Source organism: Atractosteus spatula, chromosome 3 (assembly GCF_055471065.1).
Source record: "Atractosteus spatula isolate fAtrSpa1 chromosome 3, fAtrSpa1.hap1, whole genome shotgun sequence".
Classification (NCBI taxonomy): domain Eukaryota; kingdom Metazoa; phylum Chordata; class Actinopteri; order Semionotiformes; family Lepisosteidae; genus Atractosteus; species Atractosteus spatula.
The window spans coordinates 33,741,105-33,768,778 of record NC_142708.1 but is presented as its reverse complement, the minus strand read 5'-3'; the positions used below and the strand labels follow the sequence as shown (position 1 = coordinate 33,768,778).

At 37.2% G+C, this 27,674-nt stretch overlaps 3 protein-coding genes across 3 annotated transcripts in view; 1 reads left to right on the top strand and 2 right to left on the bottom strand.

The window, feature by feature from the left end:
• The window catches only part of lix1 (limb and CNS expressed 1), a 30,073-nt gene extending 28,989 nt beyond the window's left edge, over window positions 1–1,084 (bottom strand). The window contains exon 1 of the mRNA XM_088910379.1: window positions 849–1,084. Within this exon, the coding sequence (XP_088766505.1) occupies window positions 849–1,083 (235 nt within the window). The 5' untranslated portion in view covers window position 1,084. The remainder of the gene's footprint in view (window positions 1–848) is intronic.
• An 11,075-nt stretch (window positions 1,085–12,159) lies between these two features.
• On the bottom strand, window positions 12,160–24,383 carry riok2 (RIO kinase 2 (yeast)). The gene is made up of 10 exons (XM_088911656.1): window positions 24,195–24,383; window positions 23,795–23,933; window positions 23,548–23,664; window positions 22,291–22,466; window positions 20,616–20,704; window positions 17,297–17,488; window positions 16,858–16,950; window positions 15,444–15,935; window positions 14,942–15,038; window positions 12,160–12,465 (listed from the first exon to the last, which is right to left on the bottom strand). The coding sequence occupies exons 1-10, from the start codon at window positions 24,258–24,260 to the stop codon at window positions 12,304–12,306; spliced, it is 1,623 nt and encodes a 540-aa protein (XP_088767782.1). The 5' UTR covers window positions 24,261–24,383; the 3' UTR covers window positions 12,160–12,303.
• Window positions 24,384–24,608: 225 nt separating this feature from the next.
• Window positions 24,609–27,674, top strand: part of LOC148837733 (uncharacterized) — a 116,713-nt gene continuing 113,647 nt past the window's right edge. The window contains exon 1 of the mRNA XM_088911728.1: window positions 24,609–24,764. Within this exon, the coding sequence (XP_088767854.1) occupies window positions 24,726–24,764 (39 nt within the window). The 5' untranslated portion in view covers window positions 24,609–24,725. The remainder of the gene's footprint in view (window positions 24,765–27,674) is intronic.

Genomic DNA, 27,674 nt, shown 5'->3' with positions numbered 1-27,674 from the left:
ATTATAAGCAGCTCAGATAAGAGCATAATTTAGGAATCCTGAAAAGGAAAGACAAACTTTGATATGAAGGTCTTCATTTTTATCTGTTTTATTTACGTTATATTTTTCAATAAATTAATTTGAAAAAATGCAAAATACATAAAAATATTTATAAAACCAATTGTATTTTAACACATTTAAGGTGACTTTAAACTGTTAAAAAACTTTAGAATTAGAATAAATAAGATAATTTCATTTCAATTTAACGAATATGTAATTATACACTTAGTCACAATGAAAATAAATAACATTTTGTGAAATGTATTGAATAAAACAACATATTTAAAATAATTCAAATATACATTTGAAAAAAGATATATTGTACAGATTTACAAAAGAAAATATAATTACAAGCTTGCGGGAAATTCCCTATAAATTTGTTTTGTAGTATTTTTCCAGCCACTGATTAAATGGAAATTAAACATTGCAGGAATTACTAGAATTGAATTTACGCTTCTCAGCGCATCTTAAATGACATTTCCTAAAGCTTCATGAAGTTCTTGAAAGTACTTAAGACAAATACTTTTAGAAAAAAGCACTGTCAAATTTTCTTACTGCTTTATCGCGTAATCTAAAATAAATGTAACTTCTCAGAGTATGCAAATAAATTCCGACATTGTAAAAGCTGACATTTTTATTCTTTATAACACAGATAACAGCCCCATACTGTTTGATTTAAGAAAAGCTTAAAGATATACAAATCAGAATCCGAAACATGTGCACAAGTACCTCATGTGCAATTTAATTTGGAGGACAGCACCAGCTGCTAACAATGTGGTGTATATTATTAGCAAGTGAATGGTACTCACGATCCTTGAAGACACTGCTCGAGTCTGTGTTAGGAAGCACCCGAGAGACTATCTCCTCCAAAGACTCCAAAACACTGTCCATCTCCAGATCCTTCTTTCCCAGATACAACCAGACAGTGTCCTCATGCCTTTGGGAGCGCAGAACATTTATTGAACTTGTGCCCATCCTCACATCCAGTGTGAATAAATGCAAGGAATCTGTCTTTTTTTTCTCTCTCTTTCTCTTTTTTTTCATCTGCCATTCAAGCACAGAGCAGGATTTGAAGCTGGCCCCAGGGGTCCTCCTCCATTGCTGGCTTACCTTTGTTAAGTGGTGAACTAATTAGCTGGGAGGCTGGTCGACATACTTCACTCTCTCTTCTCCATCCTATTAAGCACACCCACTGGCTACCTAAACCTTCCAGTTAAATCCTGTCCCAGGAATGCAGTCCCTGCTTTCAGACTTGTTTGGAGTCAGCAGTTGCCACATATGTATAGGCTGCAACAAAGCAAGGCTCTCACATACTGCATGTCTTAAAGTAACATGATAAAGGATTAATAGAAAGCAGGAATCTGGGAATAGAGTCTTTTGCCTTTTACTGGCATAGTTCCTCTTTGACACTGAAGGCTTAGGAGAAGTTTGTGGAGTTTGTTTAAATGCAAAAATCTTACAAGGCACACATGAAAAAGAACAGAATTAGTTTTTTCTCAATTGAAATAAATACTAATCTGGAACCTTCTACCAGTATAACATAAAAAAACACTTCCAGCAGAGGTAAAGAAACTTAAAAAGTATAGCAGACAAGGCAAATAAAAACTCTTCCTTTCCTTTGGGGAGATTACAGGTATGAATTTGAAAAATACTCAGAAAATAACAATTAAAGAACAGTTTTATTGTCTTGAAATACAATAACTTTTCCCATTCAGTCTGTCTGGGTGTTTTCATGTGAAATACGTGCAGAGAGCTGAAATGTGCTTATTGTCAGAAAATGACAGTGGTTTATTTGATTTTTGCCTCTGATGAGCCAAGGGTTTTGAAACAATAGCTGGCTTTTATAAAAATGGTTTCTGTAACAGAAAACTTGGCTAAAGGTTCAAAGAAGAGGAATACATATGAAAATGAAATCCTGGAATGTGAGGAAAGGCAAGTGGGAGCTTAATTAAAATGCAAGTCCGTACCTCTTCAGCGGTGTTTTCGTATTGTGCTAAAAATGGTGCCAACTTGTTGACATGATACAGACCAAAGATTGTTTCAAGGAATGATGAATGAAACCTGTCCTCTTTATGCTTTATCCTTTCCAGGTATGATCCAGTATTTCCCTTGTCCTGAATTGTGTGCAAACCAATTTTCCATAAAATCATAGTACCTGATTTCATCAGTAGCAAATCCTTACATGAATTACATCCCAAGCCTCTCATCAATTATCCTTGAAATGCAAACCCGATGTACTACCCTTTACTGTGCACATGATCAAAACCAAATACAGGCTAAGCCAAAGCCATTAAGGAGTGCCAGTAGTTTTTGTTCTGAGATATGTAGTCGCTAATTTGGTGTTCTTTTACCCCTTGTTGTTGAATAGCTTCTTTGTCTGATTGCTCCTTTACAGCATTTTTGCTGTAATTTTGTAATTAGAAAAATTATATTAATGTCTTTATTAGTGTTACATCAGATGTGTTAAGACTGGCTGTCATTCATCCATGGGGCCCTACCTTACCTTAAAGACTCCTAGAAATACAAAGGTGTCATTGTGGGTAATACAGTATATACAATACCAGATTTTTTTTTTGTTATGGGGTATTCAGTATTATTTATAAAATTAGTGATTTGGTTTTAGAATTCTATTTTGTACTCTACCTCTTTCAAGTTGTTTCTGTAATCTGGCTGTGAGTAAAAGGTATTTGTAGGTCAGAGAAACAGCACTTGGTTTCACTTGTACTTTGTTTCAGAGCACTTAACTAAATTGTTGCTGAGTTGTGTCACCAGGGAGAATCTATGCTATACTATTAATCAGTTCTTTGGATAAATGGTTAGCAAACAGCATTCGTTATCTCTTTAGAAGTGCAAAATTCTAAGACTCCACCTCATTTGATCCCTTCTTTAGTCTCCCACTTCTTTCTCCTCATCTCTTTAATACTTCTGCTTTATGCTTTTCATTTGTCTCTGAGTATGAGAACACCCCAATCTCTAATCCCTTTTAATTCATGAGAAAAACCCTTTTTATGGAACTGCCACTTGTTTTGTCAGTCCAGCTTGGGAACTGAGAGAAGTACTTTGTATTAATGAGTGTCTTACAGGCTACATGGCTCTCAGCGCTTGGTGTGCTGCAATAACCTCGCACTACCCCGTTCTATAGGTCTAACAGCCCTTCAGAAGATCACAGCTAGAGGAAGTCAAATATGTGAAATGGATGTTATGCTTTTAATCTAAAAATTTGGAACTAATTTTGTTCTAGCATTAAGAAAATGAACTATAAATAAGTCACTCCTCCTACAAAGGGTATTGCATTTTTGTCATTTAAACTGTACTATAAATTAGTCACTCCCTCTACAAAGAACATTGCATTTTTGTCATTTAAACTGTACTATAAATTAGTCACTCCCCCTACAAAGAACATTGCATTTTTGTCATTTACAATAAGATTTTGTACAAGTACACTAGTGGTTTTAATTAAAGTTTAAAAACAAAGAAAAAAACAGCACTCAATACTGTGTTGTAATTCCTGTAGTTGGGTCAAACCCTCACTGAGGATAAGGCATGATTTGAACAGTGAGCTTTATAGATATAATTCACCCAGGAGAACACCAAGCTGTCTGCAAGGACATAGTTATCAGACCCCTTTCCTCTACTGAAGGATGAGTTTGGGAGTTGCTGCTGCAAGAGTGAAGACAGGGAGGTGCGGTGGGGCTGTGGCTAAGGATCTGCGCCTGTGGCTGGAAGTTTGCCGGTTCAAATCCTGCAGCCGCCAGAGGAATCCTACTCCATTGAGCCCCTGAGCAAAGCCCCTTAACTTTCAGGGGTGCTGTATAAATGGCTGACCCTGCACACTGACCCCAAGCTTCTCTCCCTGTCTGTGTGTCTCACGGAGACAGCACTGTGTGTCTCACGGAGAGCAAGCTGGGGTATAAGAAAAGAAAAATTGTATATGGCTAATAAAGTGATCTTTCCTAAGGTGGAGGGAGGATTGTGAAAATGAGAAGTGTAAGCAACTAACCAGGTAGCCCTTCCATCCATTTAATAACCACATTCAATACAGGGTCACAAGGGAGCAGGAGCCTATGCTGGCGAGCTACAGGTTCAAGGTGTATGATACACAGTGGATGGGTTGCCAGTCCATTGCAGAGTGCACACAGATATAAACACAGCGGGAGGAAACCAGAGCACTCAAAGGAAACTCAGATGAATATGGGGAGTACATACTACAAACTGCACACAGATGAACCCAGGGCCCCAGGGTGAGGCAGCAATACCAACTAATGTGCCACCATGCTGCTCCCAACAACAAGACCCATGATGTTTTAAATGTGGGAAGGTTGAATAAGTTTAAACTTCTTCTTTTAACTTTTGTTTAACTCTCAGTTTACTAAGCTGTGTTGACATTTCTGCAAAAAAACGACAATGGAGTTGTGAGTGGGCATCCTGCTCTTTAAATGGCTTTTTTTAAAGTTGGGGTGTGCAATCTTTTTTTTTTAATTTCCTCATTCAAGTTTAAGAAGCCCAGAGTTTGAGACCAAGCTAGATCAGCAAGTGTGCGATTGGGGGGGGGGGTTACAGTAGCTGCTGTGGAGGAAGTTATTTGGCGAGTCCACTAATGAAGCTAAATTGGCAGGTTTTATATTTGTGCAGGTAGCAGCACTTGAAAAGCTTTATTATTTCAGGATCAGACATATTGTATACTTTAACGTATTCATAACTCATTTTTTTTTCTGATTTCTTTCATTAACATGCATTCAAATTTAATTAAATTCACTGAAGATTAAAACCCGTAGATTACATGGCAATGTCATCAACTGGAACAGTACTGTGAAACAGCGGACATCCCAATGTGCAGCTTCAAAAATGCAAATCTGACCCGACAAACCTGTCACTCAAGCAAGATGAAAGGAGGAAAGGAAAGAAAAAACAAACTCTTCAGAGGAAAGAGTGTTAATGCTTTCAAGCAAAGAAGGAACATGTGCATGTTTTCACTGGAATTAAACAGTTCTGCCTTTTACGTATGACAAAACACTCTGTCAAATCAGCCTGCAGAGGAAATAACATTGTTTAAATCTCACTTAAACACAAACCATATGACTACCCCATGTGTCCATTCACCACAAAAATAATCCCCTCCTACACTCCTTTGACATCTGAAAGTCCTTCTAGTTCTGCATATGCAAGATGTTTTATTAATCTGAACTCCTTTGATAACTTCAGTAAGCTGCAAAATTGTAATGTAAAATAATTATCAATAATTTTAGTTATACCCACTAAGAATAAGAGGCAGTGTAATAATCTTTACACTTACTCTTATACTGCATCAGGCAGAGTGGTGGCATTGTGGCTAAGGATCTGCGACTGTGGCTGGAAGGTTGCCGATTCAAATCCTGTGACTGGCAGAGGAATCCTACTCTGTTGGGCCCCCGAGCAAGGCCCTTAACCCCAGCTACTCCAGGGGTGCCGTATAAATAGCTAACTCTGTGCTCTGACCCCAAGCTTCTCTCTCCCTGTCTGTGCACCTGTGTGTCTCATGGAGAGCAACCTGGGGTATGTTAAAAGAGAAATTCCTAATACAATAAATTTTATATGGCAAATAAAGTGATCTCTTATCTTATAAGTATAGACAGACTCCTCCTACCCACCCACCTTGAAACCAACATTTTTCTAGTATGAAGCAGTTCTGGTATGACCACAGGCCTTCAAGCACCTGGAGGAGTCACTGCACAGCTGAGAACCCAGAACACCCTGCTGGACCAATCCAGCCCTCAGCTCAGCGGTGCTCAGGTCATTGTGGGCCACCCAGTAACAATTGGCTAGTGACATACTAGATCTAGACTAGCATCTATCCCAGAATGTCAGGGTCATAGAGCTCAACCTGTGCTCAGGCAAGCATCTTTACTGGGTGGACCACCCTTTACAATAGAATTTCAGATCGTGCCGAAAAAAATATGTTCAATACGTCATCCACCAGACTACTTTACATTCTGGAAGAGTACAGTGGAACTTCACAAAACACTCCAAAGCATGACAAACGAAAGCTGAGGTCAAGCTGCTGTGAAAGACATTGCAGACTGTGATTGAGATGAAGCTTCAGTAACTCTCAATAGTTCCGATGAGCTAAGTGGCTTTAGTGCTAATTGAGCACACAGTGTCCTCAAATTAATGTGCTAGAAAAATGAATGTCTTTGATCAGCACATCATGAACTTCAAACTTCGTACCAGTACTGTATCTCTGTAGCAGTGCCATAACAGAATTTCAACACCAAGAATAAAGACACATTTTTGCTGTATGAATGACCTCCTGAATAACAGCTGATCTGTTGGGATTAGGGATATGTTACGATTAGCATTTTTAGCTTCATGAAAGAAAAATGTGTTCCTAACTTTAAATGCTATTAGGTTTAAAGTACTTCTACAGGTTGGGTAAATTAAAAAAAAACTCACTTTCCACATGTTTAACAATGCAGTACTTTAGTAATTTACTATATATTTGACTGCCTTGAGTCATTTTTATTTGACCCATTTTCTGTATTCTATTTTCTAATTGGCATGCAATAAACCTGTGGATTTATTTTTGTTCGAAAGGAATACCGTAATTTAAAAACGTGAACCTACTTAAAAGAATCATTAAGATCTCTTTTTACTGTAGATGAAAGTCCATAACATCTTTTCAATTCCATGTATGAATTGTACTTGATTTATAGAACTTGAGTAAAGCAAAATGGACTTGAGAAAAGAAGATTAATTAAAGATCAATTAAATAAGTTGATGCAACATTACGTGGAAGGGAACATTCACGTCCATACACCTTTTTTACTTTTTAAGTCAACATGCTGTTGAATATTTTACAGATGATGAAGCATCAACATATTACACTCATAGATCACCTGTCCTGCTGTCTAGCCTTATCACTATGTCATGTTCATCTGTTTTCTCTTCTACACCAGGGTATGTCTCTCCTTAATTTAAAATAATTAATTAAGAGAATTCATTTGAAGCATTGACGTTTAAGCCCTTAAACAAGTTGGACATTGCCTTTCATCTACTACGTCTCAATAAGCAAGTCAACATCTCTAATGTTTGAGCAGGTATTCCATTTCAAAGGCTCCAATCATGCAACTCAGTTAAAAGTTCAATTACAGTAAGTAAAGAAAGCTGGCAGGCATGTAGGTCCATAGGACTTGGAATGGGAACTGCCACTTTAAACAGCTTATTATATGCTCAACATTTCAAATTGTGATGTTTCACTTCAGTGAAACCATGAACATAAAATTTTTCTTTGGATCTCAGTTACTAGTTGATCTTAAACATACTGTACACATACCTGTAAGATGAATGTCAAACGCCTTTCTGTAATATGTGCCTTACAATGTAAGTAAGGTGGTATTGTAGTTACTTATATAAAAGTTCCTCACGATATGTGTAAGAGAAATCATTAGCATACTGTTAGGAAAGGAAAATGTGTTGCATCCTAAGATACTGTATAACTTCTTGTTCGCATCTTAAGCTAAATTAGCAGATTTTAAGTTTATTAAAAATCCATAAAATTTGATATGAAATATATTTTTACATATATACTAGATACATACATTAGCACTGTATGTGCACTGTTAAAATGAAAAGTACAATTATTTATTACCCCAAAAATGTGCCTTAAAGGTCATTAGCTAATGCAAGTTTTACAGTACTCTGAAATGTCAAAACTTGTTGATACCTCATAGCTTAAGACATGCAAAGAAGCCTGAAAATAAAAGATTCAGGAAACAATAAGTGCTTATCCAATTCAGGGCTATGGTGGCCCAGAACTTATTTTGGGAAGCACTGGGCGCAGGCAGGATACAACCTGGAAAGTATGCCAGTCCATCAAAGGGCACACACAGACACAAACACTCACAATCTCACAACAGGAGTATTTTGTATGGAAAAAATAACCTGCTAGCAGGTCTTTGGACTGTGGGATGAAACCCCAGAGCACCCTGAGGAAACCCACATGAACTTGGGGAGAACATGCAAACTCCACATAGAGGGAATTTAACCCAGGGTCTTACTGCTGCTTGGCAGCAATACTAATCACTATGCCAGCCCAATAGTACTACATTGGTTCAAGGATTTCCTTTCTGGATACAGCTGCCTCTGAGACCTTTCATCCTTCTCCATTCTTTGTTAAGGGCACCCTTCTCTGCTGTGAGCACAATGACAAGCAAAGGATAATTGTGTTGTAAGGCAGTTTTTAAAGGATAATCTCAGCTCTTAATACCTGATACCCATTAAACCTACACAAATTCATTCTTAAGGTACACCTTACAGTTAGCTTGATTTACTGAATAAAATGTGTGTACTCTCATTACTGCTATATTTCCCATTTTTAAAACATAATAATTCAATTTGCACATTTAACAGAAGTTAATCTACTCATCATCTTATTTTAAGTGGGGTAATGCACATCTTATACATTTTGCCCCATTATATTGTAGATGATAAACCAATGTTTACTTGTATGTCTTATTCTTCTAGAATCCTTCTTGTTTGGCATTTTAAGCCTATCATTATTCAAACGCACATTATCACCCAACATGTTTTTCATATCATGACATTGCTGTAAAGTGGGGTATAGCATCACTTAAAAATATCATTTGAAACTTTATTTTAAATTAACATTAACATTGGTCTTCTAACTGTATGTTACACAATATGGTGCTGGATCTGAGATTCAGTATGACCAGGTATGAATAATCTCCCACAATATGATTTGATGAGTTTTGGATATAGACTTAGACCTTACTGGGGAGGTTTTGGAATGAAGTCAGGAAAAGCAATCAGGCTATGCTTTAAGTTACAAGGGAGTGTTGTAGTTTTAAGTATCCATTTTAGTTAATTTTTATTACAGAGCAAATATTTTGGTAGAACTGTGCCCTGAAAATTTTTTTTCTATCTAATTTGCATCTTTAAGCACTTAATTTGTAAAGGATGGGGCATAAGATTTCAGTTATAGCATACAAGTCCCCGTTATTTTGCATCCTACGATATTCAGAGCTATTTAGAAACTATTCTATGAACACAGAAATCCTTAGCATTCTTACATTTCTTACGTAATATCAGCTTTTAAAAGGAGAAAATTTTAGTTTTTAACCCCTTCCAAGTGTTCACATTTGTAGCATTACAAGCTATACAATTGATGTACTACACAGTTGTTATTTGGAATTTATATACATTATCACAGGCTGAGTTATATACATTTTAATTATTTTAAGTCTCTTAATTGTTCTTCTCAAATAAACACTGCTCTTCTTCTTCCCAAGTAGTATTTTGGAACATCTGCAAAGCCTGAATATTGGTCTCTTAACTTTTTGCCAATATCCTTATGTCATACTTGCTCTTTAAAAGGTTCCACTTAATTTAAAAATGAAGAACAAATTAGCTGGTACCAATTTTTATTTACAAAAAAAAACTCTGTTAAAATCAGAATGAAAACCAAAAAAACCCAACAAAATCAGAACAGGTCTTCTCTTGTTTTTTGTTACTTCTTAAAACACATCTTTAAACAGTTCTACTCTCAATTCCCTTGGTCTTCCTTCTACCTTAAAAAAAAAAGTCACTCATCTCATCCATTAAATAAAGGACTATTTATCAAGATTGAGCAGGAAAGTGTTGACATAACCTTAGAACTTCCTGCATAAAGTGCCTTTTGTTTAAAACTCCTGGAGCTGAAATGTAAACGGGACACAACCAGCTTGGTCTCAGTGTAAACCTGTAGTCTGACCCTTCATGACATGATACGCAGCTGTAGGCCTGCTGCCGACTATATGGGCTTCATGGGTCAGATAGCAAAATTGGTGGAGAGAATTCTGGATACAAGACTGATAATGAACCAATTGTGTATAAGCTGGGGACTGATTGGTGGCACTCCTCACCTAAAGAGATGAAGAAGAAAAAAGTTCTTGGTTTCACCTTCTGCTGGAGAGTTGTTCAAAATCTAGTCAAGCTGATTGTTCCCTGTATTATTGCCCTTGTAATACCGACTTCAAGTGAATGCAGACAAATTTGAGACCCTTAAGAATAACTGTTGTTAGGTCTCATTACCTAGGAAAACTACAAATTTAGTGTTCTCCTTCTGATTCGATGACTTTGTAAATATGTTTTAATGAAAAGACATTCATGTTCATTTCAGCAGGAGTTTATATCACATATTTGATATGACTGTTAGGAAAAAATGTCATGCTTTCTACAGTTTTGTTTCTGTTTGGTGCTTTGGGGAAACATACCCTCTAACTTGTATGGCTCGTATATTCAAGTTGAACTTCATGGCATTAATGTACTTTGGGATACACAGCTTAAAATCAAAACACTACTAAAATTCAAAATGAATTACTGCTTCCATAAAGCAAACATTTGTAATCCTCTTTATAAAAAACATTCAGACAATAGTTAAATACGTAGGACAGCAAACATCAAAACCAAACCATCCAAAATGTTACTTGTGTTTGAAGTTAAAAGGACTAGAAAACATAGAAAAGTACAAAAAAGCAGGTCAAGAACAATTCTTAGTTTTGATATACTGTGGTGGTCAGTTGTAACAGAAAAGGGTAGCACATAAATATTAAGAACGTACAAACCAATGGAACAGATCCAGACAAAGTCACTGCATGTACCACACAGCCTGTTGTTAGCACCCACCTGTCTTTTAGTTCTCGTCTCAGTGGTCATCCATTCATTTTCTAACTGCTTCTTCTAATTCTGGTTTGCAGGGGAGCTAAATCCTATTCTGGAAAGCAACGGGCACCCATCCCTGGACGAGAGGCCAGTCAATCACAGGGCAGACACACAGATACAGGCACAGACAAAAACACACACACACTCGCTCCTGGACCAATTTTCCAAGAAGCCAATTAACATACCAGTACGGTTTTGGACTGTGGAGGGGGGGGGGGGGAACAGGAGCACCCACATGAACACGTACAAACTGCATGCAGATAGCAAGTCCAAGTCCATAATCGAACTCAGGGCCCCAGTGCTGCCCCTTCCCAGTGGCCCTGGGATATGAACGACATCCCCTTCCTCATCTCCCATGAGAGATGCCAGACTTGGGAGTCTGTAAAGCCTTTCAAACACAGCCTTTAAAAGGCCCTTGGAAATGGGTTCTTTAATTTGGAAAAATGAACATAATCCAGCTCCTTGTAATCTCTGTCAGATGAAGAGTTTTCTCAGTTACAAGTTAAATGACATTAAATTACATCACTGGTAAAAGTACACAACTCAAATTCTGAAGCCTAAAGAAGGCAAACCTAACAAACTGAAGGGTATGTCACTAAAAATAACAATTCATCCCCTGCAGAGAAATGTTTTAAATTTATATTTAAATAGCTGTATAACTATTATGACACAAAATGTACTGTAGGTGAATTATGTAATTGTAAATGTAATTGTGAAATTCTTTTGACAATACATTCCAATTTATGCTTTATAAAAGCATACAAATACTGAGTATTACATGTGTGCATACATTACCATTTTACATTATAAACACTCTTCTGAATTAAGTGATACTCACTGTATATAGAGAATATGAGGATATTTTAAAATCTGGACAATACAAATACATTGAAAAAAGTTATAAAAGACAAAGAAGTGAAATCATTCAGAATATAAGGTAAACATGTGGTCATCATTTGATAAAAATGCCATTGCTTTGGAACCTGTCCAAAGAAAAGCAACAACGATAATTACTGGCCTGAAGGAACTTAATTTCTTTCGTTCTGAATGAGGGCATGCAAATATTTAAAATTTAAAAGTATGACAGAAGCATTACTGAATATTCAGGATCAATTCTTAAACAAGTGCCCTGAGACACAAGTGTAAAGTAAAAAGATATAATTTTAGGACTGAGAGCAATCAGTATTATTTTTCACACAAATCTGTCTGTGCCTAGAATATGCTATTTAACCACACTGTTGCAACAGTTTCACAGCTCCCTGAATGACATCCTTGGACTACTAGCAAACGTAATAAGCAAAATGGGCCAAACAGCATGTTTGTAATCTTAGTTATATACTAATGATGGAAGTACAGGGTGACAATCTGACCCTTGTTTAGTATCCCTTGAAAGCAGACTAAAACATTTTCAAACAAATTCAGTCAGGTTAAATAAGTAAACAAACTTATTTATTAGACATGATTTGAATAGATTGGAACCTCAAAATGACCATAACATTAATAATATTTCTTCCCAACTTCCTAGGTGGGAAGAAATATTATTATACTACAAATCTTTTAGGATGTAGTTCATCCCCAGAAGGAAGCAGCATCCAGACTCCATTTAATATTTTGCACATTCTCCCGTCTCTCCTTTGTGTACACACTGGCTTCTCCCTTCTGCAAACGCCTTCGCTGTGCTGCTTTCTGTTGCTTCGAGAGCTGCTGTTTTACCTTCTGCTTCACCAGCTCCTATAAAAAGAAGGACCAAATTCAGTGAGCATTTGGATTCCCTGTAAAGGAAAAGTGGAGTGGGTACATTTTCATAAAGCGAATGTGAATTGCTATACCCTGGTCTTCTGCAATGGCATTAAGGATTCTGTCAAACTGAATGGTCCATAACATATATATAGTAAATAATTTTTTCGGAGTTTATAAGTAGCTTGAGGGGACCTTCATAAAAATTCAAACTACACTGACAATGGGGCGAAGTAGGGAACAAACGAACAGGAGGGTGGAATTGTGGTTTAGGCTCTAGCCATCTGACCAACAGGATATGAGTTCAAAATTCACATGGGACACTAAAAATTCACATGGGACACACTTTTCTACCCATGAACAAACTGGTTTAGTAAATGAACATGTGTACCCCTTAACTTATATTACAATAAAAATTGCACCACCCACAGAGACTGCAACCGTTTTAAACATCTCAGCTGAGGTGACCCAGCATTGGCACCTACAGTTTAGAAGGAATCTATGTCTGAAGAACTTCTGTCTGAAATGCTTCATGGAAATCGATAAATGTAACCTGAGTTGGTTATTTACTAGGTTATTAAGTTGAGTATGAAAATGAAATGCCCAATATGAGTGCCCTTCAGCACAATACTCAAGAATAAACCTGTCTGAGACGGCAAAGCACTGAGGCATAATGCTGGAAATCTTATACCACTAAGGTGGGCAATACTAGCTCATACCATCAACCTCCTGTTCTCAAGACCACATTTACTCCCTTTCAGGAACACGTGCAACCCGATACCGAGCAACCATGTGAAAAGACAGAGCGCAGACCATAGACCTTTTATTTTCCAGCTGCGCTAGCTCCTCAGGGTGCACATGTGATGATCAGATCCTAGGATGTAATGATGGATTGCATCCAGAGCAATTGATTTTGCCTTTACTTTCTGCTGTATTAATGGCCCGCTGGTACAGAATGCATTAGACTTTTCATTTAATATCCCAACCTGGCAGTTCCAGCATTGACCTTTTACACATTAAAAAGCACCACTGTGATTGTGTTACTAATGTGTGTTTGGCAAAAAGCATGTTGGGGAGACCTATTAGGACTGTGACAATGCAGATGACAAGGGTGTATGGCTAAGTGCAAAGCTACCTCAAATCTAATACAAAATGTGATTTCAGAAAATCATGTACAAAAGTTCAAAGACTGACTGCTCATAATTACAAAAAAGACCCACAGAAATGACAAAATTAGATGCCTTTGAAATAAAGAAGAAAATGTTCTATTCACTGTGGAATTAGAATGGACTTTATGGATCTAAAAATATATTTTTAAAATACTTTAGCCAAAATCTGAATAGTTAAAGGCAGGGCTAAAAACAAAAGGATATTAATATTTCACTTGGTGAAAGCACTAAACATTAAAAATTAATGCATAACTTGGCTTTTAAAAATAAACATTTTGCAATGAGTAATATAAGCCGTTATACCAAACAGAAAATATTTTTGTCCTAATCAATGCTATGTAATTTATTTGCCACATGGTGGCAGTCTAGTTCTGTTTAGAATTTCAATTTCTTTCACGCGAGTTTACATTTGGAGTATAATCAAACAACATTCAGTGTACTGTAATCTCATAAAAACCGATACAAGCACAAAATTTAAAATTTCTCCAGTTTCTATATACAACATACTTTTTCAAGTAGACAGCATTTGAATTAGCCTTTGGCTTTGAGATCTGAAGTAAACGATAACATTTTTGAGAACCATTACTTTTTGTCTTAAAGTAAAATAAGAGACATTCCAAAACTGTTGAAAAACCACTAACGAGATCATCATCATGCTTACTTAAAATGATCTGCTACTCATTACTTCTGATACTTTGTTCTTTATAAATAAGGTGGAAAATTAAACAAATACCTCTTATTTATGTGGAAAACACAAGTCACTTTGAATCCATTTTTTTCCCTTAATATTTACAAAGAAAAGAATTTAATGTTCTCCCAAAATGGGCAATTTTTTCCATTTCAGAAGCTTAGTTCAAATATATCCCATCCATCCATTTCCTGACAGCTTTAACACATTTTGGTAAAGGGGGAGCCAACGGGGTAAAAACAGAGTTAACCCTGGACAGGTCACCAGTCCTTTGTCGACAGACAAAGACACGCATACACTCACGCCTAGGGTCAATTTACCCAGAATTCATTTAATCCACTAGTAGCTTTTTGGACTGTGGGAGGAAACCTGAGCACTTGGAGGAAACCCAACACAGGAGAACATACTGTACAAACTCCACGCAGACAGCAGCCCAGATCAAGAATCAAACCCAGGGATCCAGCACTGCAAAGCAACAACAGCAGCCACTGTAACACCGTGCCGCTTTCAAATATACTGCTTCTTATACACGTTTGACAGGGAGAAACAAAATAGTACAAGAAGGAGAGGAACATTGTGATGTTTAGAGCTGAGCCCCACGGTTTGTACTTACTGATGGTATTGTTGAACAACTTGCCAGGCTGCCCACTGATGTCAGGCTGGTTGTTCTTCGTCTGTGCTCATTAATGTGAAGCATGCTCTCCTCATTTCTGTTAGAAAGGCAGAAATTATTCAGTCAGACTGTGAGATTTCACTTCACAAGAGCCTCTTAACATTCTACTTGAGCAATAAAATACTCTTAAACACTCTATGAGGATTATGTAACCTTTGCTTACAGTATCACACATACAGCATTAACAAGCACTCTGACAGAACCTCATAAAGAACAAATCTGCTCTTCAGGATATTGTTTTTTCATTACTGTACAAAAAATATTTTTTGGTTAGATGAGGGTTACAGCATAAAGGCATGTGAAGGTTTTACTAAGACCTGCTAGCGGACACATTTTTGTTTTTCTGGCAACAAATTAATTTTGTGAACCATCACTGTCCCCTCCAGGTGAAGTATGTACATTATTATATCTCCCTAACAAATGTCAAAACACATTTATGTACCTGAAAGGCCGGTATTCTTTATTAGCTGCTGAAAGGTCAACCAAATCAGGACACTCATCTTCATTCTCATCCTCCTCACTTTCTTTATCTGCAGTTGTCTCATCATCTCCAGATTGCTGGAATTTTTCAAGCCTGCTGTCCATCTGAAAGGCGCTGTGTTCAGAGCCCGTCTTACTGCTCCCACTGACTGACAGGCCCTCCAGTTCCAGGAGTGCCTGTTGGAATTCATTCATATGCACAGAGGCTTCAGATTTTGGATTCAAATCTTCCAGCACTTCTGCCTCGTCAGCTTTATGTGAAGACAGCACTTCTGTGTCCCCACTGTGCTCTGAGGCCTCCAGGCCTGAATCCTGGGCTGAAGGCTGCTGTTCGCCTGCGGCAGTGGAATCGTCCTCTTCCTCAGGTCCAGCTGGGTGGAGAAGCTCATCGTCCAGCTGCATGTCTTTGGTGTATCCACTCGCAGAAATCTCCACATCCAGACAGTCCTCTCTCCTGGACCCAAACACAAAAGTAACCCCTATTATTCCCAAAGAAAACTAGGACCTTCAGTGTTTTTGACAGCAGATTGCACCAATTCTAATAAATAAGCACACAGTACCAGTTGCATTTTCAAGAACATAAAAGTTCAGTACCTAGATTATTTGGATGCTCCAAATTTAAAGTAGAAAAGCAGCATTTTGTTAAGAGAGAATAAAGTTGATTTATTTTACATTATTTGTAAGATCACCTACTGTGTTAGTTGCATGACAGCAGGTACTCTTTTACATTTTGTACCACATTTACACTAGAATGTGAACAATACTGCAACTCTTCAACACTAGTTTTGTTTCAGACTTAGTAATCAGTACATTCAAAATGGAAAAAAATGGAATAGGCTAGTAAAACCCACTGGACTTCAACTGCACACTATCTGCATTAGCATCAAATACTTGAAATGGTGACATACTTAGTTAGGTCAGCCACACTCTGCATTCCAGTTTTGGTGTGAATGGTAATAGAAGCCTGTAACCTAACTATATGGTGCATATTTGGAACAAAGGTGAACAAACACAAAAACATTGCTAAGTGGTATTAAAGCTACCAAGAACGTCTATGCACTTTTCTCAACCTGACTGAGCAATATCTTTATTTGCCACAGCAGATAAAGTACTGTTGTTCCAACACACCTTAGCCCAGGTGGTCCCATCTGTGACTGAAGAAGCTTTTCAAAAATAGTTTCTGCTTAACCTTTTAATTAAATTGCACTGACATAGTGCACTTTATAAACAGCAAAAACACTAAATGCTTTTTTCAGGTGTGACTCTTATGTCTTTTTCTTTTTGAGCATTTTAGAAAACAAATGGCATGAAGAAAAATGTAAAAGAACATCTCTGGGTTCCAGTGGGTTCTCCCAAATTTCATACATTAAAATTACCTGATATCGTTAAAAGTCGGATAAAGCTCACTTTCATAGCCAAAACGTTTCGTGAAGAAATCACGAATGCATTTGACATCTCGGTTGAAATACCTAAAAGAATGAAACAGAAAACAGTAAGAAATCTTGGACCACTGGGGGATGGGGGATCACTTCAAAATGGAAACTGTAACACTCAGTTACTGGACTCCAGTATATTGTTCCTCTTCAATCAACAGATCTGAAATGAGCTACACAGCCATGCTGTCAAAGCTAAAATGGCTGAACGAACTCCTTAAATCACTCAGCTCCTAAAAACAAAACAAGCAAGGGCCAAAAGTTCTTCTGTCATTTGTAAACCTTCTTATGTCCAAGACATAGAGAAGTTATTGTATGGAAATTCTACTTTTTTGGATACTGGCTTTCCTTTAATGTCAGATAAGCTTATTAAAGAAATTACCATTCTGCATTCTGATGGGAGGTAGACACCATCTGTGGGAAATCGATCATCGTGACATGATCTTTGTCGTCCAGCATGAGGTTGAACTCATTGAAATCTCCATGAATCAAGCCATGATTTGCGAGTTTCACAACCAGGTCCATTATTTCACTATATAATCCAGCTGGATCTTCCACACGGCGCACCTGGCATCTTAAAAAAGTAATTTCAGTCATTATGTCATTTCATCATGTCAAAGGACCATTTACATCAACTGGTAGATGTTAATGCTAAAATGTATTAGCACAAGTGTCCTATTCCAGATGCTCAAAGTTTCTTAAAATAATTAAAATATAAACTGCAGTGTTAGCATATTTGGATACCAACACAAAATATGTCAAAGTGTAATGCTGTTTCTTTAAAAGGTGATCATGTAAATGCATTAAGAAGTAACTGTGCAATCCTACACACCCACGTCAGAAGCCATAAGAAAACTAGTATAGTAAGCTGTTATTGCCTGGCATTTTGAATTATTTTTATACCCTCAGTTTAAAAGAAAATTGTAAAATTGACACCCCTTCCAAATTGTTTTTTCAAGAATACCCCTTTACAAAATACTGAATACAGTTAACTAGATTGTTTTAATGAAAATACCAAATGCTGCCTGAGGTCTTTGGTAACATACTTTTGGAAAAGCTCTCAAAAAACTGTAAATTATCCATCACTCAAAGGGTGTGTTTTGGTTGCTTCAATATAATCCATTTTTAATTGTCCAAATCTCTATTAACAGCTGACCCCACTAGAGTGCAGTGAAACAGAAACAGCTGCTACTCCACCATGTAATTGCAATGAAAATTAGTAATGACTGTTACTCCCATTTTACATACTGTTGTTTCCAATTTCCCCCAAAAATTGAAACCATGCCTTTTTAGCCATTTTCAGAATAATAACCATGTCCCACAGGCACAGGTCTACCTAGTGCCTTCTAAAGTGCAGGCAGGCTATTAAGAGAAGGTCACAGTTTACTTCATTTCAGCCCTGAAACTGTCTTCCACTTTCAGCTGTACAAACAAAGCACTGTGTTTTTCTCATTGAAGTTTTCATGACAACTTAATGTCTTCCCATGTACAAAATAGAGCTTTAGATGCTATCGAATAAGATTTTTTGGAATTAATAAGCGCATATGACCCCCTCCCCCCAAGTACTTTTCATCTGAGACAATAAAGTCTCTGGAGATAAACCATAAAGATAAAAAATATAAAGAGTTTTTCTCACAGTGGTAATTGAACCAAACCAAATCATGGTGCAGGCTTTTGTCTTTGTTACCTCCTGTTAGAACTTTCAAAAACGGATTTTTTTTAAAATAGGAACAGGACATTTCTTGCAGCTTAAGACTCAATTCAGTACGACATTAAATATTTACTGGATTCTTATTCTCAGATTTATTAGATCTAGATTTATTAGATTACTAGATCCAAGTATATTACAACAGGGCAACTCAAAATTAATCTCTCGCAATTCATTCTTTTCAAGTAAAATACATTACGGCAAACAACACCTTACTTACTATGTCTACCTGCTAATTATCAAATGAACTTTTAAGGATCGGGATTAGGGTGACATTCTACTCCTCTGCTTCTGACATACATGACAAACATATTGCTGATAGACACTGAAAAGTGTTTCTGCGTCAGAATTACTGAAGGTTCTATTCTGGGACTGGGAATTACAAATGAAAAAAACAAGTGCTGTACAAGGTTTTTACAAAAACAAATACAATGTTACACCCAAAGTACTCATGAAATTTTTGTTCTAAACATAATTATGAAACAGTCAGGATGGTTGGACCTACTAAACAACTGTTTACTAATCTAAAATTAACCTTCACCTAGCTTTTTAAAAGAAAAGTTATTAAAATAGTGGTTAAGGCTCTGGGCTTCTTATCAGAAGATAATGGGTTAACCAGTCCTTAAGCTAAGCAAAGACTGATTTATCCAGTCAACTGTGAAGTACAAATTGCAGCAGTTTTGGGTGGGAGTTAAGATGCAAAGAAAAAGCATCCCATTCAGGAAGAGTGATTTAATCTCAGTTCAACTCAGGCACAAGTATAATACTCACTGACTGGAAAATTCCATCCATAACCGAACCATGCAATTACAGATAAGTATTACTCTTAATACACATAAGGTTACTGGAATGATAATCAGAACTAAACTAGAATAAGAAAATTATTCGTCTGAATAAGAAAAGGGCTCTAGTGGAAACTCATCAAGGATTTACAAAAGCTAGGCCTTAAAGTGGGTTGAACGAGCAACAGCAGCAATGGATACAAACTGACAGAAACAGGAGAAAAAAATATTTGAAAAATGAGTAAGTTCCTTATAAAAGATTCATACTCGTATTTGAGGTGTTAGTCACCCAAGATAATGAATAACTTAAGATTCAAAGAAAACAAAGTACAGAGAAGGGGGAAATATTCAAATCAGGAAGATTTAGTATAGTACCACAGTGAGCTGTGCTGTACCACTGCTCACCCTAATTTCTATCAGCAATCTAGATTCTGGTATGATTTTCAAACTAGTTATATATGCAGAATCTACCAGCAGGATTAGCAAATACAACAGAAGCAGAGGAAATTTAAAGGTTTAGACAAAACTCAGCCGTGACTAGATGATTTAATGTGGACATGCAGGTAGCAGAAACAAACTTTCTAAATTTGGGATGGGGAAACAATACGCTTAGAGAAGCCACTTGGATGTTTATGTGTTTTTCTTAATCTTTTAGGCAATGTGGGAAAGCAATAAAAAGGCAAATAGATGGTTAGGAAATGTACAGTGTGCTGGTAAGAAAACATATACAGTACAATTCTTGTCACCATACAGACAAAAAAGATATTGCTGTCTGGAATCAGTTCAAAGAAGACCATCTACAGTAGATACATTTGCAGGCTTAAATGAATCCCCTACTATATTAGACTAAAATAACTGAATGTTTGTAGTCCATACAAGGGTGTCTGAGTCAAAATTCTCTAAGGCACTGACAAAATCTACTCAGTGGACTTCAGAATTGAGAGTGAAACATGAACCAGAGGATACAGTGGAAATGCACTTAAAGGTGAGAATTGGAGGCACCGAAGCACACAAAGGGTTTTGAGTCTGAATCAATCTTCCCAGTTATATTGTTGAAGCTGATTCTTGGGCAGATGGCCTCCTTTTTAGAAACATCTTTATGTTCTTAACCACTCATAAGGTATAATAAAGACACAATCCAATAAACAACTTCCAATACTTAATATTTTAAAGCAAAGGATTAGAGTAAGCAAATAACACCTAATACTTACAAAGGGTATCCATTAATGAGCTCCATCACAACAGCATGTCTATTGTAATCCATTGGTTTGGGGACTGGAAATCCTCTGTCATACAAAGCCTGAAACAGAGCCCAAAGTGTAAAAGGATTGTGCATGAAATCCTGAACACTGCCACTGCCATAACTAAAGCTGGCATGATGACCAAATTTGTATTATTGACACACAGACAAAAGTAATTTACAATCCCTACAAGTCTGCATCTTTCTGTTGTCAAGATAGCAAATATAATTTAAGTATTTATGAATTAGATAAAGATATCTAGATGGGAGACCTCCTGGGAAAAACCAAGGTTGCTGCTGGAAGAGGTGTTAGTGAGGCCAGCAGGGGGTGCTCACCCTGCGGTTCATGTGGGTCCTAATGCCCCAGTATAGTGATGGGGACACTATACTGTAAACAAGCGCCGTCTTTCGGATAAGACGTAAAACCGAGGTCCTGACTCTCTGTGGTCATTAAAAATCCCAGGGTGTTTCTCAAAAAGAATAGGGGTGTAACCCCGGCGTCCTGGCCAAATTTCCCATGCCTCCTAATAATCCCCCTCTATGAATTGGCTACATTACTTTGTCCCCCCCCCCTTAATATTAATTAATATAATTCATAGGATGAAGATGAATTATATTAAGATAATTATTATTTTAATTATAATATTAAGTACTCAGCTCCTTTGCTATGCCAACTATAAAACAGTTAAGGTGCAAAAGAACAGTCTGAAAAGTCACAAAAATGTAACGGTCTCCATCTATGTGTAATCAAAGTGGCGTAACTTGACTTTCAAGCAAATGCTTTAAATTCCCTTAGACAGATCTTGGATTTCAAGCCATAACTTGTAGCAATACAACAAATTGACCATGAAAACATAGTAGCTTTCAAAATAAATAAGGGATTAAGTGGCAGACAGGAACAGGTTGAAAGGATACTTATCACTTCGGGAAAAGTGACATTCATCGTTAGAAAGTGGAACACTCATCATACCACTTAGACACCACTTAGATCAGGCCGCCCTTCCAAACCAAGCAGCCAGTAAGGCAGGAATTCCACTGTGAAACATACAGCGACTTTGAAAAATGTACAAAATGTGATGTCTGAAATGGAACTCATTATTCATACATCAACAATATCCTGGTTCCCAGACAAGCATGGCCTATATGGGTGAGTGGCATGAATGAAGCCTTTTCTGAAATAGACTCATCTTAAACTTTGTAAGTTATATATCACAGACATGCGTAAGACGCTTTCATGCTCAGATTATATAAACAATGATCTTGTTGTGTTTATAATATAACTCTGTTTACACAGAATGTTTTTGCAGAAACACTTGTATCCACACTTTAGTAACCTTATGTATTCAATCAGATTATATTAAAAAATTAAAGAGGCACATTTACCAGATGAAGGTATGATAACTTTTAGTCCATAAGGTCACTCATTACATTTGAGTATCACTGTATTAGGTTCAATTATTTTCTTATTTTAAAAACCAAAAATTATGTAAATATTATATTAACACTTAAATAATAAAGAACACACAAGTATTTGACTAATGAACTAGATTTACATATGGTCACAAAAATATTCAAATTGTCCAAATGGTACAAAACAGGATAATCTATTATAAATGCTTTATACATTTTTTTATTTCATTACATACCTTCATGTATGCAAATTCCTTCATTGCAGAAAGTCGGGAAAGATAAAGCCAGGACATCTTGTGCCTGTGTTTGTGGTAATCTCGCTTGTTCTTCAGGTTCCGGAATGAAGTTCGGCCCAATCTGTGGAGTTTCAGAGCAAACTGTTCCTCTTCAGAGTTTGCTACAATGTAGATATCTGAGAGAAAACAATAAATTGGCCGCAAAATAGTGGTGTCAAAATTGCGACTCTGTGAGTGCTACTAGATTTAAATTTACCGGTGTCAGAATCTGGCACACTATTTCATAAGCAACAAATGGCGATGTACTAGATTCTGATCTATCGGAAATCCACATACAGAGTTTTCAATGTTAATCAATTTCTGATCTCTGAGCTCTTACAGCCGAAGGGAACTTTATTTACAAAATGAAATGTATAATTTCATTACAGCGCATTCAATTTCCAAAAACTTTAAACCCAAGTCCCCGTTTCTAATGGTTGTTTCAGCAGTGTCAAAAATTAATCATTTACCTTTTATGTACTTCATATAAGAATTATTTGCTCATTTGCTTTTTTGCATCTGTAAGTAGAAATGCAGCTCACTTACTCTGGTGCAGAGAAACTTTATTAAGTTTGTTTCTCTCTTTCAGCTGGAGAAGAGTCAACAAAAACCTATTTTGCATTTAGGAGATTACAGATTCGCAACAATAATACAAACAATTTTAATGTTATTTGTGTACAGAGTTTATGACTAAAAAATGACTAAAATATTTTATATATACCATCATTTTTATATATAAATGATTATATTTTAAAGTGAGACAAAATACACTTCCAGCCATCCATTTTCTTTACCGTTTCATCCAATTCAGGGTTGAGGGGGAGCCGGAGCCTATCACAGCAAGCAACAGATATACCCTGGACAGGACACCATTCCATCGCAGGGTACACATAGACACAAACAAACTCACACCAGGGCCGAATTTCCCAGAAGCCAGTTAACCTACCAGTATGTCTTTGGGATGTTGGAAGAAATCTGAGCACCCCATTTGAACATGGAGAGAACATATAAACTCCACACAGATAGCACCCCAGGTCCACAACTGAACCCAGGGCCCAAACACTGTAAGGCAACAATGCTAACCCTGCACCACAGAGCCACCCTACATATAACAACTTTGCATCTTATTTTTAAAGAAAAAAAAATATGTTGTACTGCATATGCACATATTGTTCTAGCCTCGTATACGTTTATCCCTAATATCAGTCACATCCCTACCTGATTCCTTGCCAACTCCCATTTGGTTCCCAACAGAGGTGAGTGTTTCTCTGGCGGACAGAGTTTTTAAGGCCAGGTAATCATATCCACCATAGTTCAAACGGTATCCTTGCACAGCTGGAACCGAAACAACGTAAGCAGCTGATCAACCAACATCACAGAAACATAACATTTTGTATAAACAAAAAGGAAAAGCTCATTTCGTATAACAGACACGTTATTGGGGGAAAGGAAGAATAGTGCTTACTTTTGGTGCGTTCGTAAACAACCAGCTTGTGCTTGACGAGTTCTCTTAAGATCTTATTGCATCCTCCGTGTCTCAGACAGGCAATGGATGCAATCAGACTAACAGGAACTATTTCGTGATTCTTCATGCCCATTTCCACCTGTGAAATAACAATTAAAATGACAATACGTCTCCTAATATCATCCAAGATCAGCAAAAGTAAATGTTATTTTTTTTTACCAGGTCATGAATGTTAAACCTTGAATTTGACCATTTCATAATAAATTCAGAGGACTGAAGTACAACACGAATCCTAAACTAATTAAGGAGTAGGCCGTGCACTACAGTTACATGTAGTTAATAGTACTGCACAAAGGCAGTGCTTACAATGACGAAACGAGTGACATTAAGCCGTACTTACTGCAGTAAGGACCCGGAAATCATCTCTCGATAGGTACCTTAGAATTACAACGTTTAACTTCCCCATGGCGTCTGTGAAACGAAACACACTTTAAAATTTTCTAAACTTTACAGTCGTTCAAATCAGGACTGTACTACAGCTTCGGCCATGACAAACACGTGGGAAAGCTGGGGCACGTCACGTACAGCAGAGCTGGTAACGCGACGTCAGGTCCTATCATCATGTATTTAAGTTGAAGAAAAAGAAAACAAAATCAATAATAGGAACAAAAGTATTATTTTTCTACGTTAAAAATTACAGCTACAATTAACAAAAATCTATGTATAATTATTGTTTTATATTTAGTTTTTTTTAATTTCCAAATGCAAAGTAAACTCTCGGTGTACCAAGCAGGATCGGCTGCCTAGGTGAAGCGTGTTGTGCTGTTGTTGCTGCGCCGGGAAGCAAACTGACTAAACGGAACAATCATTCATTCCTTCTCCTGTCGGGTATTTTAAAGCAGCAACAGTTACTGAGCCTGTAAGAAGCAATATGACATCTGTTAGCTCCGGCAGTGACTCAACAGCTAAGGTAAGCCAGTGCAGCAGTTAAAGTTGTACAGATTTTTTAAGAACTGGTAATTCGTTCACAACTCACTGCAGTAGCAGGTGCATTGGTACTGTAAATAAGTAATAAAGAGGTAAACCAAAGAATGCGGTAATGCTGAATACCTATTACATGAAATAGGTGATGTTGTGATTATCATCTGCCAGTTGTATGACCTTCTGTTTTATGTATTCTAACCTCTCTCACGCTGTTCTTGATAATGCTATGCACAGATGGAAGTGAAATATAACTAGCTAACTGAAAAGTGATCATGGATGTTAGTGTGAAATACAGGGGCTCCGGCCACACTGGCGATCACTGAATGATGCCTCTACGAACTTCTCTTGTCGTTTTGACGTTTATAGCTTATTTTATTAGTATTGAATTCCACTCGCTTGCTGGTATGTTTTTGCCTGTGAGTTGCTTGATTCTGTTAAAAAAAGGTAACTGGTATCACTCTGGTGCTGAGTGCGTAGGGCTTTTGAAAATCTGATTAAAATTACAGTGGACAAGCAAAGCAACTAGGTTTATTTCAGGAAAAAAATCTCAATGGCTCACATTTATATTTACTGCAATAAAAATAGAATACCCTGCTTGCAGTATGCAACATATTGCTGTGTGGAAGCATACGGTATAAAAACTCCAGACTTTTGAGTTGTAGAGATTTTCAGTGCCGCCTAGTGTTGAATCCAAGTAATAAAATGTTGTATTTTCTTAATTGAACCAAGAAGTCTTGAATCCCATGATATTTAACTTCAGTATCTGTTCAACAACTGTCGAGTCGCGTCAGAGAGCTCCATATGTACGTATACTCTCGTATACAGACAGATAATAAAACACGTCTCATTTTTAATATTGCTTCATACATAGAATATTTAGCATTTGATTACAGTATTCAGTCCAGTACCATGAAGATGTTGACCATATCGCTAGTCTTTGATTGCTTATCAAAGTATAAGTGCAAAGTAACCAATGGAGTTAATCTAGTATCACCACTGTGTTTATTTTTTTAAAAACGTTTCAGTCTTTACACATTTTATTGCTGAAACCTGTGTAAAAGACGATGAAGGTACCCTACTCCACACCCCATCTCCACCCCCCTTTAAGAGAAGCTGCTTCTGTTACATATTGACCAGTCTGGCAGCAATATTGTATGTGATTCAGGGAAGGTAGGCTTCTATGCCAAGATGGAAAATAAACTTCCTATTTTTGAGGCACATATTAGATTTCATCCCCAGTTAAAAAAAATGCTGTTTTTCATATTCCTCCTAACAGGAGGTTTCTTCACAGGCAGGTAGCTTGTAAAAAGAATTTCAATGGGTTGGGCTAAGACGATAAACGAGGGCCAGTCAATTTTCAGCCCATGAACTGAGGTGTCATTGCCAAGCTGAGCAAATACTGCACATTCCATCTTGAAGGTAGATTTATAAACAGGTTTAGCTTTGTGTAATTTACGGCTTGAGAGTTGTGTACACTGTGTTCTAGGGCTACAGACAGGGCTCTGTTCTTCATGGTCTAACAGTCAGGGTTTATTGCAAAAAGTATCAGCTTTCATATAGACATGAAGAAAAAGCTGTTAGTTTTATAAATTCAGTAGCAACTAGCCGGGGATTGCTGTTGACTCTGGTAAAATTCTTCAACTCATTTATTGTACATGTTGTGGTCCAGCAAGTGCTTCTGTCCCAGGAGATCCTCTGGGATATATTAACCAGCTACGATACTTCAAGGGCAAAAAAAGGGACTGTGTGTCTGCAAGATGAAACAAGCGTATAGTACTTCCAGAAATGCAGAATACATTTCGGTGAGCACCTACAAGCAGCTGTGGTACATGTGAGAGCAAAAAAAAAAGTTTTCATTTCTGAATCAGGTTTAAATCAGATTTAACGTGATAAGACAGAGGAGAGGAGAAGACGTGTATTAATTCTGTGTTAAGCCAGAGTAAATATTAAATGGCAGAGGCATTACAGAATAAACAGACATTAAGTGCTTCAGCTGGTGGACTTGGAGTCAGGATAACTTTCCTGTTATGCAACCTGAAAATCTGGCAGTAATGCACTTCAGTCCCGAGCCAGATACAGCACTTAAGCTCCTTGTGCTTCAGGTTTGCTCACTTTGGACTAAAAAGAAACAAATAAGACCCCCCAGTGCATTTCTGACTTCCCTGGAGCAAAGAATTATGCTCAATTGAAAGAAGCTTGATGGCGGTTAGCTACTGAGATTTCGAAAAGTGAGTCAACTTATTTTTGTCTGCCTTAAATTTTTGAGTGACACCACAGATAGTACACCTTTTATGTAAAAAATGTTAAAAAGAGCAGTTTAAAAATGTTTTCCAGATACATCTGGACAGGCCTGAGAAACTAGCCAATGGGGTTCCTGAAATGGATCTACCCATTTGGCATGCAGGCTGGACCATGCAGTCCCAGAACTGCTGATTTCATTTTGAAGTAGTAAGTGCTATGAAATGGATCTAGGGTTCCCCATGTTACTGCAGCAAATTGGCTTTTCCTTGGTTGAGATGGGTTGTAATAAGACAGGGTTTCCTTGACTTTCTTGACCATAGCACTTTTTTAGTGTTAGTATTGACCCTGTCACTTGCATCTGTCTGATATAAATCTGTGAGTGCTTTGCATTTTCATATCTTGTGCTGGTGTCAATGGAAAAAAGCAGAGAATATTAAGAACTACCAATTCGAGGGCAGTGTGAAAACAACTGCTGTTTGAAAATTATAAAAATGAAATTAATAATAATAATTGCTTACACTTATATAGCGCTTTATATAGCGCTTTTCTGGACACTTCACTCAAAGTGCTTTACAGGTAATGGGGACTCCCCTCCACCACCACCACTGTGCAGCATCCACCTGGATGATACGACGGCAGCCATAGTGCGCCAGAA